This window comes from Gallinula chloropus (genome assembly GCF_964237585.1).
Source record: "Gallinula chloropus genome assembly, chromosome: 28".
Classification (NCBI taxonomy): Eukaryota; Metazoa; Chordata; class Aves; order Gruiformes; family Rallidae; genus Gallinula; species Gallinula chloropus.
The window spans coordinates 1,820,446-1,833,947 of NC_140113.1; the positions used below are offsets into that span (position 1 = coordinate 1,820,446).

At 49.6% G+C, this 13,502-nt stretch overlaps 1 protein-coding gene across 1 annotated transcript; it reads right to left on the bottom strand.

Moving 5' to 3' along the window:
- Positions 1-209: 209 nt before the first annotated feature.
- Positions 210-10,859, bottom strand: LOC311201710 (butyrophilin subfamily 1 member A1-like; the record flags this gene model as incomplete). The annotated part of the gene is made up of 9 exons (XM_084276137.1): positions 210-1,118; positions 1,579-1,611; positions 2,046-2,135; positions 4,123-4,143; positions 5,022-5,042; positions 5,613-5,717; positions 7,738-8,015; positions 9,336-9,687; positions 10,775-10,859. 9 exons carry the CDS (start codon positions 10,857-10,859, stop codon positions 601-603), a joined length of 1,503 nt encoding a protein of 500 aa, XP_084132263.1. The 3' UTR covers positions 210-600.
- Positions 10,860-13,502: the final 2,643 nt, after the last annotated feature.

Here is a 13,502-nt window from a genome sequence, read left to right on the forward strand (position 1 = left end):
TAGATGTCTCCAGGTCCCAAGTAACCTTGTCACCTGGGCTTGTGCTGCAGGCAGGCATGGGGACAGGCAGAGCCATGGCCCAACATGCCTTCCCTGTGTCTTGCAGGATGTGCTGACCCATTTTGCAACTTCCCACAGGCTAAAAGGAGGTGGGGACAGCACCTCAGGCACGGACACTTGGTGCTGACACATCAGGCAAATCCCACTGTAGTAACTTTATTCTGTACATTAAAGAGCAGCTTTCCCACTCCAGCTCCCTGTTGCTGGAGTGTCTTTTCAGTGGAAGTCTTCAACAGGTAGAGAGTGAGAGTGGGAGGCAACATCACACGATGCCATGGGGGGAACTCTGACCAAGCATTAAGGGTTAATTCTTCCCCTTGACAGAGGTCCAGAGAGGCAAGGAGGTCTCCACCCTCAGAGATGCAACACAGTTCATCTGAACCAGGTCCAAAGACACCTAAGGAAGCCTCACGATTAACCCTGCTGTGAGCAGCAGGTTGCAAGAGAAACCTCCTCAGATTCCTTCCAACCTCAATCCTTCTGCGAGTGGAACCTCCTGCAGTCCCCTAAGAAAAGCCTTTGCCTGCTCCCTCCCCTTCATCAGGGCCACATTTTGAGCCATGTCCCAGGACCCAGCCAGACCCAAGGGTAGACTCTCACACCTTCAAACGATGCCAGTGGAAATGTGAAGATAGGAATCTCCTCATCCACACTGAAAAAGGTCACCCTTCCCTCCTCATAATCCAGAGAGACCCGGATCCGCTTGGGAGTCTGGATTTCAGGCAGCAGAGTGCGGTCAGGGGACGTGAGAGCTTGGAAATGCCCTGCCCACTGCCCCACTGCCCAGATCCCCTCCTCTGGTGTAAACTCAATCTCACCCTTCCTTTTCACATCTTCCCTAGAAACCCCCACAGTCCAGCCCCCTCCATCCACCGCCTCCACCTCCCAGTAGTGTCTCCCTGAGGTGAAGCCTTCCCGGCCCAGCACGCAGCGCCAGGGGTTAAATCTCATGGGGATGTCAGGAATCTCCTGCCTCCTGTCTTCTCGTTTCACACTTTTGCAGTCATCAGACAGGACAAGGTCACAGTGGGCTGTGTCTGGGTCCAGGACCACCGTCACTGCAGGATAGAGGAGGCAAGGTGTCAGGGCAGAGCTCACCCCAGGAGAGATCTTCCCTGGAGCTGCCTAAGGAGGAATAGGGAAGGTGCAAGCAGTAGCTGGCAGGCTGGCATGGGAAGCTGCACAAGGAGACTCCGTTAGTGCAAGGAACAGAATATGAAGCAGAAAGATGACACCAAGCAGAGAGGGAAGAGGATCAGCCACAGATCTCCAGGCTGAAGCGGTCCCCATGGCTCTGAGACACAGCCAGCACTGCTCGCTGGGGACCAGGACTCTCCAAGTTTGCCAGAAACTGGGGCATGCACCAAATGAACAAGGGGTTATGTGTCCCCCTGTGAAGCAAGGGTTGGCAGAAGCATCCCTGGTCCCACCAGCATCACTGTAGGAGGGGAACTACCAGGAAAGGAGATTAAAGCAACAAAGATAATTCAGCACACTGAAAGACCAAACTTGAGTTACCTTCTTCTATAGGCACCGCGTATCTTCTCCATGCTTTAAAAACAAATCATTAAAAACCCAGGTGAGAGGTGATCAGACACTTCCTGAGTTGTTGCTGTACTTGTGAAAGGTCATCTGATGGTGTGTGGCTTCTAAACTTCCATGTCCAGCCACATTATAACTGTATAATCACAGAATCTCCTGAGTTGTAAAGGACCCATAAGGACCATCAAGTCCAACTCCTGGCTCCACACAGGAGTTTTTATCTGGAAAGATGGAAAAAACACTGCCCTGCCTGTCCCAATTCAGACATATATTAGTGGTCTGGTTGCACTTTCTTTGAACACCGAAAGAGAGTTCTTCTTAGTACAGAAGAATTTTGGGGAATAGCTAAAAAACACAAAGGGAGCAAAGGAAAATGTTTCTGCAGTGAGTTCAGGATTTGCTGCTTCCTCTTTTCCCAAAGGAAAACCAAACCCAGGACATTCATGCAAATCCCAGGGGAGAAATTGGCCCAACTGAAAAGTCTCTTGAGTAGGAAGGAGGCAAATACTCACCAAGTTCTTCAGCTTGTTTCTCTGAAAAAAGAAGATTAATTAGCACAAGGGGGCTGTGGGGTATCGATCTGGATAGACCCTCTCCCACAACTGCTGGCACATGCATGAGGGCAGGTTTCTGCCAACTCTTGGCAACACAAAGCCCTCTCCCAGCCCAGCCTGGAGCTCTGCAGGGGATGGTGCGGGTGGTGATGCTCAACTCCAGGGGAGGAGAAGGTCTTTTGCCTACGAGGGACCAGCAGTCACCCGTCCCCAACCCCAGACACAACATCACAGAGTCACAGGGCTCATCCTGTCCAACCTCCAGAGCCCATCAGGTCCAACCCCCTGCCAAAGCAGCTCCCTGGGACAGGTCACACAGGTCGGTGTCCAGATGGGGATGGAATCTCTCCAGAGGAGACTCCACACCCCCTGGGCAGCCTGTCCCAGGGCTCCCTCACCCTCACTGGGGACAAGTTCTTCCCCATGTTGGTGCAGAACTTCCTGTGCTCCAACTTGCAGCCATTGCCCCTTGTCCTGTCCCCACAGACACTGAGAAGGGGCTGCCCATTCCCCCCTGCATCCCATACTGAAGATATTGATAAACATTAATAAGGTCCCCCCCTTAGTCTTCTTTTCTCCAGGCTGAACAGCCCCAGGTCACTCAGCCTTTCCTCACAGGGGAGATGCTCCAGGCCCTTCAGCATCTCCATAGCCTCCTCTGGACTCTCTCCAGGAGATCCCTGTCTCTTTTATCCCAGGGAGCCCAGCACTGGACACAACACTCCAGGTGGGGCCTGACCAGGGCAGAGCAGAGGGGGAGGATCCCCTCCTGTGACCTGCTGGCCACACTCCTCTTAAACAATCACACACCATCTTCAATGATCTCAGATGTTTGGATTTTCAGATTCACTCTCTCATTTCCCCCCCTCTCCCCTCTCCCCCATCCCCCTTCTTGCTTCACTTCCCATTTTAGAAACGAAAATGAAAACAAACCCCAACACAACCATCCCCTTCCCCCAAGCCCCCACCCTCTACAGACTCTGTAAAAAGCCCTTTGTCAGGAGAAGAAGACTCACCAATTTGTGCACCACATTGCCCTGAACAACAAACAGAAACACAGGTTACTGGGACCCAGCTACAGGACCACACAGGGTCGGGGGGAGAGGCTGCAGAAGGGGGTCAATACTAGTGTATTATATAAGTATATATATATATATATGATATTGTGTGTGTGAAGTATTATATAATACATATATAATATATATAATATATATGTATTGTATATATACATATATAATATATATGTATTATATAATACTTATATAATATATAATATATAATATATAAAATAATATAATATAATTAATATATATAATATATTATATATATTATATATGTATTATATAATACACATATATGTATTATATAATACTTCACACTCTGATTGCCAGGGTGCTCATGATTCCTGAGGGACCTTCCCTTCATTTTCCACATCATTTACATCCCCCTGCATTGGCACTGATGTAGCAAGAGCTCATTTTTAATGGCCAGGGGAATATTTCTTGGAAATCCCATGAGCTACAAGCAAGTAAGTGAAAACCAAACAGAAATATACACCCTATTTAAGCCCTTTTGGGGTTTCTTTTTTGTTAAGTGTTTGTTAATCAAAGAATCTACACTCCCCTCAGAAAATTCTCAACAGCTTAGGTTTCCTTAATATTTCCTCTGAAAAACAATACTTTTTCAGTATTTCTTTGTACTTTCAGTATTCTCCATAATATTTCTCTGAGAAACAACACTATTTCATGACTTAAATTAAAATAAGTGTTAAAAAGCACTGGCAGCCACTCAGGGAAAAACTCCTAATGGCTTTTCAGAGGGGATTTTCACATTAGAAGGGGGAAGGGGGAGGGAGGTGTAAAGCATCTGCCTGGAAAGAGCAATCAGGTGGAATGAGAGGAGAAAGAAAAAGAAGTCTGAATGTTTTCACAGGGGATGTCACCAGGAAGAGGGGAGTGAGACTTACGCAGTGCTGCCTCTTGCATCGCTGGAAGGCAAAACCAGGAGAGAGCGTCACCACCAAAGCCAATTCCTTTCTACCTGGTGCACTTGCTGGGGGTGAGGAGGAGGGTGAAGTTGCTCCTCAGCTCAGGACTTCCTTAAGATCATAGAATCATAGACTGGGCTGGGTTGGAAGGGATCCCAAGGATCACAGAGCTCCAACCCCCCTGCCACAGGCAGGGCCACCAACCTCCAGGCCTGGAGGCCCCATCCAACCTGGCCTTGAACACCCCCAGGGATGGGGCACCCACCCCCTCTCTGGGCAGCCTGTTCCAGCCCCTCACCACTCTCTCTGCAAAGAACTTCCCCCTAAAATCTCATCTCACCCTCCCCTCCAGCTTTAATCCATCCCCTTGTCTTGCCAAGATCTTTCTCTTCAAGACTTTTGGGGATCTTTCTCACTCTCCCCTGGGCAGAGTCCAGTGCTGGAGATCTCACTCGGGTCTCCAGCTCCAGTTCAGAGGTGAAGGGGCAGGTCTGCAGCTCCTAGGGGCAGGATGGGGTTAAATTTCACCCCCAGTGCTACAGAACCATCCTGCTTAGTGCTGAGCCAGAGCTGAGGCCCCTGCAAAGCGCTACCCCAAAACTTCCTCCAGCTATGGGAAGAACCTTAAGAGCCCTTTGAAAACTCAAGTTCTCTGTTGGTACAAGGTTTGTTCGCTCTTTCTTTGGGTTCCTTAAAAATTACAACAACATTTCATCACTTCATGATTTCATAAATTGATGTCACAATTTTCTGTGGCAGCTGGAGAAGTTTCTTCTCCCCCCCCACCCCCCTGCCCCCACCCCCCAGAAACATGCTCCATGAATTCTTCCATTTGAGGGAATTCTCCATTTTCTGGGAAAATGCAAAGTAAAACTTACCTATTCTTTTCTCCTGCTTCCCTGTGAAGGAGAGAAAGGAGCACAAATTGTTTTAGAGAAGCATCCCTTCCAAAGAGCACCCATTCACCCACAACCAGAGTTACACCCACTTGCAGATGGGCTGTGGGGTCTGCACAACCCATCACTACACCTCCTTTTGGGAATAAATAGAGGAAATTAGTTTCCTTTATTACTCTTTTATTTATCCCACAGGGGTTTTCAGGGTGGGACAAAGCCCTGCCAGGCCACCAGAAGTCCCATTTATTTCTCTTCTCAGGGCCAGGTAAATTATTGCCCCATTTCTGTGCGTAGAACCCACTCATGGCTGGGGCAGAGGCACAGCTCATGCTGCTTTCCAACCTTCCTCCTTCTTTGCCACCATTTTTGTTGGAAAAACAAGGGTTTTTTTTTTCTTTCCACAAATTAACCCCCTGGGTCTTTACGTTCCCTGGCCCCATATGTGTGTCTGAGACCCCTGGACAAGACTCCAGGACAATCCCAGAAGTTCTCAAACCCCCTCACCCATCAAACCCAGAGGTGGCTGCTGGGACACCTTCCCCCCCTTCCCCAACCACCACGCCAGGATGATACCTTTCATTTTAAAGAGATAAACAATGATAACAAGGAGAGCAGCCACAGCAACCAGCACCACACCCAGGGCAGTCATCCAAGGATGGGCATTTTGGAAAAAGGGATCTGAAAAATAAAATCCCCCCCAGGGATTTGGTTATTCTGCAAGGAGGCAAAGGAAGCAGATTATTCCTGTTCCATACAATCCCATCCCAAGCATGTCTGAATCCCACTGAGAGTGAAAATCAGCTCCTGGTGTATTCCACAAACTGATAAAAAGAACATTTTAAAAAACTAATAATCCATTTGGGGAATTTAGCACTTAGTCTGAGTCTGATGGGGGTTGATCTGCATGCATTGGGGGGGATTTTTTTAAGGGCAAATTGATTTCTAACCAAATTATTTCTAGTTAAATCTTGTTTTCTTCTCTCTCAGAGAAAAAATTACCATATTCTATTGGGCAACATAGGATCAGTAACATACCCATCAACAGCAACAGTTCAGTGCAGAGCAGTGGAACCAGGAGAAAGGTACAGCCCCCCTGCCCAGGGAGACAAAGTTGCCCAGAATTGTTCATTCCCAAACCAAACAAGGAGCAGAACCCAGCTGAAAAGCTCTTGGCACTGGGGTGCAGTGTGGTGTACAGTCAGTCCAGTTCCCCATCACATCTTAGTTCCAATCTATTCACCCACCCAAATCAATCTTCTGGTAAAAAATGAGTGTTCTTGTGATCCAAGGAAAAAAAAAACCCAATCCTTGAAGATGCTGAAAAGGGGATGTGACAGTTTATTTCTTGTATCAAACCAGTAGGACAGGGATTTCACAGTGGGTGAGACTAAGGGCAGGGGCTGGTTTCTCCTTGGTTTGTTTGGTTCCAGTGTTATGACTGCTTGTGTTTAACCCCAGTGCCTACAGAAACTGCTACACCAAGGGTGGTTGTCCTTTTTTTCCTCCCCTAAAGCCCTGCTTTGAGGCAGGTTTGGCAGCACACCCACACAAACACCAAGGCAAGAGTCACTCGGTGCACCTGGTGCAATGAAATGGAATCATACTGAATCGATTGATGCAGGTGTAGCTTAAGAGACAATTAATATAACTTTAATAGAAGGATTTTCATGGGTTTAAGAATAGATCAGTTTTGGATTTTAGGAGAAAATGGCTGTAACTGGGTGAGCTGCTTTGTGAGAGCAGCTACAAAACTGAGCCAGAGCAGTGCAACAGCCTTGAAGAAGAAGAATTTGTGTGGTTTAGAACAGACAATATTTGGGTGTTTTTAAGCATAGATTAGGTTTGGATTTTAGCAGAATTTGGCTGTAATCAGATGAGCTGTTTCATGAAAGTGGCTCCAAAACTCAGCCAAAACAGTGCAACAGCCTTGAAACCAGAGAGAGTGGAGATAGGGGAGTCATTAATAATGAGACTAAGACCAATTAAGAGACAGAGTATATCTTGTTTTCAGTGAAAAGATGTTCCTAACTAGTTTGTGCAGTAATGTGTTTTGAGCTCAGGTGGCCATGGAGAAGAAACATTAAGAGCGTGTGCTGAGAGTGAGGAAGACATCCAGCCTTCATCCCTGAAGACCACTGGGAGACCTCCTAAGTGTCCCTGAGCATGCTCTGTCTGGGAGGAGTTAATATAAATGACTTCTTAGGAATAATTTGCATAACCCTGCCTTTTCTTAGAAATTATAATGAATAGGTAGAGTTTATCTGTATAAACATGAGGAATTTGGCTTTAATGGGACACACATTGGGAGGAGCGATGCCCTGTGTGCCCAGCACTGCAGTGAAGGGTCCCTGCTTAACAGTCACCAAGGCTTGAACACCCCCAGGGATGAGACACCCACCCCCTCTCTGGGCAGCCCCTTCCAGCCCCTCACCACTCTCTCTGGAAAGAACTTCCCCCTAATTATCTAATTTAAACCTCCCCTCCTTCAGCTTTAATCCATCCCCCTTGTCTTGCCAAGACCTTTCTCTTCAAGACTTTTGGGATCTTTCTCACCTTCCCTGAACCCTGAGGTTTGATTCCAGCTTTCCAAGGCATCACCTGATGGTAGAACACTCATGAAGATGTTCTGCCCTCCTGGCTTCCCACGTGCAGCCCCACCAGGACCGTTCTCAGGGCGATGCCCTCATCCCCCTCTCACCTGATATGTAAAAAGCTGATCCCTGCCCTTGGCGCTGTGGATCGTGTCCGACAGAGCAGGAGAGTCTTTGGTTGGCAGCCCTGGTGAGGATGATGCTGCTTTCCACTGCGAAGAGGCCGCTCTCGGTTTGGGTGTCGCTTTCCAGGAGGGATGGGAGATGCCGCCCCTCGGGATCCTGCCACAGCACCCGGGGCTGCGGGTACCAGCCCTGTGAGCGACAGGCCACCCGGATGCCCCCGTCCTGGTAGTGCTCCAGCACGATGAGCGGGGCAGAGCCGCTGGCTGTGGGAAAACAAGAGACCCCCCATGTGATGCTGGAGCGCTGGATATCAGGGGAGAAGGTGTCCTGGCTGCTCCTTTCCCTGAAAGAAGTTGTCTGTTTGACATAGACAATTTGGGGTGGGGGAGTTAAGGCATCACCAAGAGCCACAGAATCACAGAATCCCCAGGTTGGAAAAGACCTTTGAAGCTCATCGAGTCCAACTATTCCCATCCTGTGCTAAACCAGATCCCTGAGCACCTCATCTCCCCTTTTTTAAACATCCCCAGGGAAGGTGACTCAGCCCCTCCCTGGGCAGCCTGTTCCAGCCCTGACAACTCTTTCAGTAAAATTTCTTTTCTAATGTCAGGAATGCAGGTTTTTTACCCATAACTCAAAGATCTGGAGGTTACTACCACAGCAGAACAATCTGCAGGCATGGGCATTAAAATACAGAAGCACAAACCAAGACTGTCTTACTGGATTACCTGACCCCCTTTTTTTTTTGTGCCCCCACTTACATGAAGAGAAGGAGATCAGGACTGCTTCTGAAGCAGGTAGCATATCTCAGAGCTCCTTCTGACTGCTAGGCAGGAAATTGTATTGCTCTCAGGCATTTTTGGTATTTTCAACCACGGAAAAAACCCTATTTTCAAAGCAACCATCAGAAACTGCTGCTGGGGAAAAGTACATGAAGAAGAGCACTGGCTCTGAACAAGTAAATTAGAGGTATAGAATCATAGACTGGGCTGGTTTGGAAGGAACCCCAAGGATCACAGAGCTCCAACCCCCCTGCCACAGGCAGGGACACCAACCTCCAGGCCTGGAGCTACACAAGGTTGCCCAGGGCCCCATCCAACCTGGCCTTGAACACCCCCAGGGATGGGGCACCCACCCCCTCTCTGGGCAGCTTGTTCCAGCCCCTCACCACTCTCTCTGGAAAGAACTTCCCCCTAAGATCTCATCTAACCCTCCCCTCCTTCAGCTTCACTCCATCCCCCTTGTTCTGCCATTATCTCCCTTTGAACAAGCTGATTCCCCTCCTGTTCCTCTGCTCCCTCCAGGGACCGGGAGGCTGCAATGAGGTCCCCCCACAGCCTTCTCTTCTCCAGGCTGAACCAGCCCAGCTCCCTCAGCCTCTCTCCATAGGGGAGCTGCTCCAGCCCTCTGATCATCTCTGTGGCTCCTCTGACCCCTCTCCAACAGTTCCACATCTTTCTTTTGTTGGGGCCCCAGCTCTGGACACAGGACTCCAGCTGGGGCCTCAGGAGGGCAGAGCAGAGAGGGACAATCCCCTCCCTGTCCCTGCTGCCACCCAGGTACCAGGGACATGGACTACAGACCTGTCACCTTCAGCTCCACCACAGTCTCATCGTAATCTGAGTGGTAGTGGACAAAGCAGGTGTAATTCCCTCTGTCGGATATTTGGACACGGAACAGTTTCAAGTCCACGCTGCCCTTGGCCAGGCCGCCCTTCAGCAGCTCCGTGCGCCCTTGGTAGTGAAGCATCTGCTCCCCATACTGGTCCTGACCCCCTCTGTAGCGATGCACGAAGGGGGAGAAGTGCTCCCGAAACCAAGTCACCTCCACACCCTGCACACGCTGGGCTGGGGAGAAGCGACAAGGCAACACCACGTCCTCCCCCACAGCCACGGTGACGGGGCCGGCGGGTCCTGTCACGTTGAACGGAGCTGGGAGGAAAAAAAAAACCCAGAGGGAAGAAGAAATAACAGTGAATTTTCCCTGGTGACTGAGCTGAGGGGTGGATGAGGCTCTGCCACATCCACAGGGAGCGTGAGGGTGCTGGGGGGATGTGACATTCAGGGGAGGGACCAAGGAGTGGGCTGGGGCCTTGGCCACTTCCTCATCTTCCCTGTGCCTGAAATCTCTGCAGCTCACTAAACGGTGGTTTGTTCTCAAGAGCTGCCCGTGCTGCTCAGGGCAGGGGGAAAGCAGAGTGAGGAAGGAAGGAAGCAGCTGGATGGTGTCTGGGTGGTTGTCTAAGGAAAGCAGGCTGTGGGGAACTCAAATATCCTCAGCTATTTGCACCTACATAAAAATATCAGGGGCTCTGGGCACCTAGGAATTCATTAAAAATATATATAAAAATTAATATATTATAAATATATAAGTTATATGTTATCTATTTATAATATATATTTATATATCTTTATACTATATTTATAGCAATAATAGGTATATATCTCTAATATAGTTAGAAATGTCTATATTTCTAAAATAGTTAGAAATATATGATATATTATGTATTATACCGATATAATTTCTAATATTATCTATTAATAATCTGGCCACCAGCCTCCCAGGGAAAGTGGTTTCTGGTGGAAGGAAACCAAAAGCAAATCAACCTTTTTTTCTTTGGCAAGGTAAGTGTTGAGCCAGCTGTTGTGCTGCATCCCTTTGCCAGGGCTGCCTTGCAGAAGCTGCTTCAGGTCAGCACTGGAACAGAGAAAGAGCCCAGAATATTTAAATTTATTTATTTTTACATTTTTCCCTTGATTGAATTCTGCAAAAGGTCCAGTGTGCCCAGTAAAGTGAGAACATGCTGGGAAATGGCAGAAAACTGAGATGAACTTGGCAGCATCATTCCTGAGCTGAGCAAGGTTGTGCGAGTGCCTGTGCTGGGGAATATGCCAGGATCCAGGGGGATGCTGGTGTGATCCTGCTCTGTGTTCACAGGGGGGAGCTGCAGTGGCAGCCAGGAAGTTATCCAGGCTGGACAATGCCTCAGGGATGAGTGAGGACCAGAGGGATCCCTACCTGCCTGAAGCTCGTGAAGTTGGAGAACTAAACCATAAATGATACAAGCCGGCAGAGAGCAGTGGAGGTGGGAACTGGGCAGCATCCTCTTCATGGTGCACAACCTGGAGACAGAGGAGAGGAGGGAAAGGGCAAAAGGGAGGAAAAACAAGGGCATACAGGCAGGCAAGGAGAGAAGGAAAGAGGGAAGGAAGGGAAGGAGGGAGGGAGGGAGAAAGAGAGAGAAGGAGAGGAGAGAAAGAGAGAAAGAGAGAGAAAGAGAGAGAGAAAGAGAGAGAGAAAGAGAGAGAGAAAGAGAGAGGGAAAGAGAGAAAGAGAGAGAAAGAGAGAAAGAGAGAAAGAGAGAAAGAGAGAAGGAGAAAGAGAGAGAAAGAGAGAAAGAGAAAAAGAGACAAAGAGAGAAAGAGAAAGAGAGAAAAAGAGAGAGAGAAAGAGAAAGAGAGAGAGAAAGAGAAAGAGAGAGAGAAAGAGAGAAAGAGAGAAAGAGAGAAAGAGAGAAAGAGAGAGAGAAAGAGAGAAAGAGAGAAAGAGAGAAAGAGAGAAAGAGAGAAAGAGAGAAAGAGAGAAAGAGAGAAAGAGAGAGAAAGAAAGAAAGAAAGAAAGAAAGAAAGAAAGAAAGAAAGAAAGAAAGAAAGAAAGAAAGAAAGAAAGAAAGAAAGAAAGAAAGAAAGAAAGAAAGAAAGAAAGAAAGAAAGAAAGAAAGAAAGAAAGAAAGAAAGAAAGAAAGAAAGAAAGAAAGAAAAGGAAGGAAGAAAGGAAGGAAGGAAGGAAGGAAGGAAGGAAGGAAGGAAGGAGAGAGAAAGAATTAACTGACTTTTAAACAAAGGGGGAAACAAAGGACAAGCTGCAGCATCTCCTCTAGTTCCAGGGCAACGGCAGTGGTTTCAATAGGGAGCTGTTGCTTTTCTTAGCCAGCCCTAGAGAGGGGAAGCTGCAGAGAAACCCAGACCCGGTGCACACGGAGCCAGGTCCATGTGCTCCTCCCCGGGACAAACGTGGGACTCGGTTGGTGCCACATGGCTGCCACCACACTGAGAGGGGGAGATTTAACCAAACAACCAAAACCCAGGCAAGATGGGACCTGGCCCTGCTCTGCCCCCTCTGCCGCCCCTCCCACCACCCCAACTCCATCGCTCGCTGACTCAGTCCCGGCTTGTTGAGGACTCTCCGAGAGGCGCTGACATACCTGGGGGTCCCAAGCTCTGCTATGGGCTCTGGGCTTGGGCTGGGCTGTCACCCTGCGTTTCCAGAGGGGTCACTCCCATCTGAGCGAAGCATTTCCCTGTCTGAAATCAAGCAAAAGACGTCACCCCCTGTCCCAGCGTGCCACTGGGCTTCCTCCTCCCCTGCTCCAAAGCGAAAGTCTCTGGGTGATTTTCTGGCAATGCTTTTGCTCTGGAAACGCTTTCCCAGCAGCATCCCCAGGCACAGCCCTGGCACAGACACCCTCCAGGGCTGGGGAATGCAGCATCCTCCCATGCAGCCTTCCCGGAATTGGGAGGGGATGGATACTGACAGCGGTTTGCATGCGCCCCAGGAAAAGGTCAGGAGAGCAGCAGCAGGAAGGAGGGAGGTGATGGAGTCAGGATTCACAGCCAGAGGCCACGCAGGGCTGTGAGCTACGCCCAGCACTAGCTTAAAAATAGCTTAAAAGCAAATCCCCCCACCCCAGGCTAAAGGGCAAGTCCATCAAGGATGGTTTGTTCAGGGAAAGCTGGGGTGTGTCAGAAGGCAGCTCCCCCCCAGGGTGCTCAGCTCATCCTGGTCCCCAGGCAGGAGTGTGGGAGCAGGTAGAGCTGAGAGCTTCATCTTGGGTGAAGGCACCCAACCAGAGACCTTCCCAAAAGGGACAAGGGAAGGAGACAAATGAAGTGTATGGAGAGGCAGAGCTGGCCAAGAAGTGGTGGCAGAGGTAAGGATACCAAACCAACCTCATGGCACCTGCTAATTCCTGGGCTCTGGCATCATTCTGGGAAGGTCAGCCTGGCTTCTGTGACTGTCGGGGTGCAAAGGGGATCCCAGATGCTGTGGGGTGTCAGTGGAAGGATGTGAACAGCTAAAGGTATCTGCTGTGGAAAGGAATCGGGGAGGACAAGGTGGGGGCAGGCAGAAAAGGGTATAAAAGGGCCTGCTGGTGGGTGAAAGACAGTCCATGTGTCCAGGAGTCTCCAGGTTCAGGAGGAGCATCAGGTCCGTGCTGGTGTCTGGGGCACACGAGTGTGCAAAGCCTGTGGCACGAGCCCCTGAGTGCTGCATGTCTGCAGCACAGCTCAAGCTGCTGTGGAGGGACCCATGGGGGGGGTCAGAAGAACCAGGGGGACAAAGGGGCTGTGCTGCCACTCAAGGGTCTGTGAAGTTCCCGACAAGCAAGGTGAGGCCATCACCCCATGGCACGTGAAAAGCTGCCTGGAGAACAAGGAGGTGGGATGGAAAGCCCAGCACCCACTGTCCTGTCCACCAGCTGAGCAAGTGAGGTAACACATGCCTCACAAACCAAACATCTCCACCCTGAAGCCCACCACAGCACCACACATCTGTAAGGGGCCAGACCTCTTCCCTCATCACAGTACCCAGCCTGGACACCAAGAGCATGGCTGGTGTCCCAGGGAATGTCCTGCTGGGCTGGGGGGTGCTTGGGATGTTCCTGACCCAGGGGGGCTGTGAGCACCTTGCTGTGGGAAGATACAGCCCCTTCCAGCTCTTATCACCTACCCACAGCTGGCCAGAG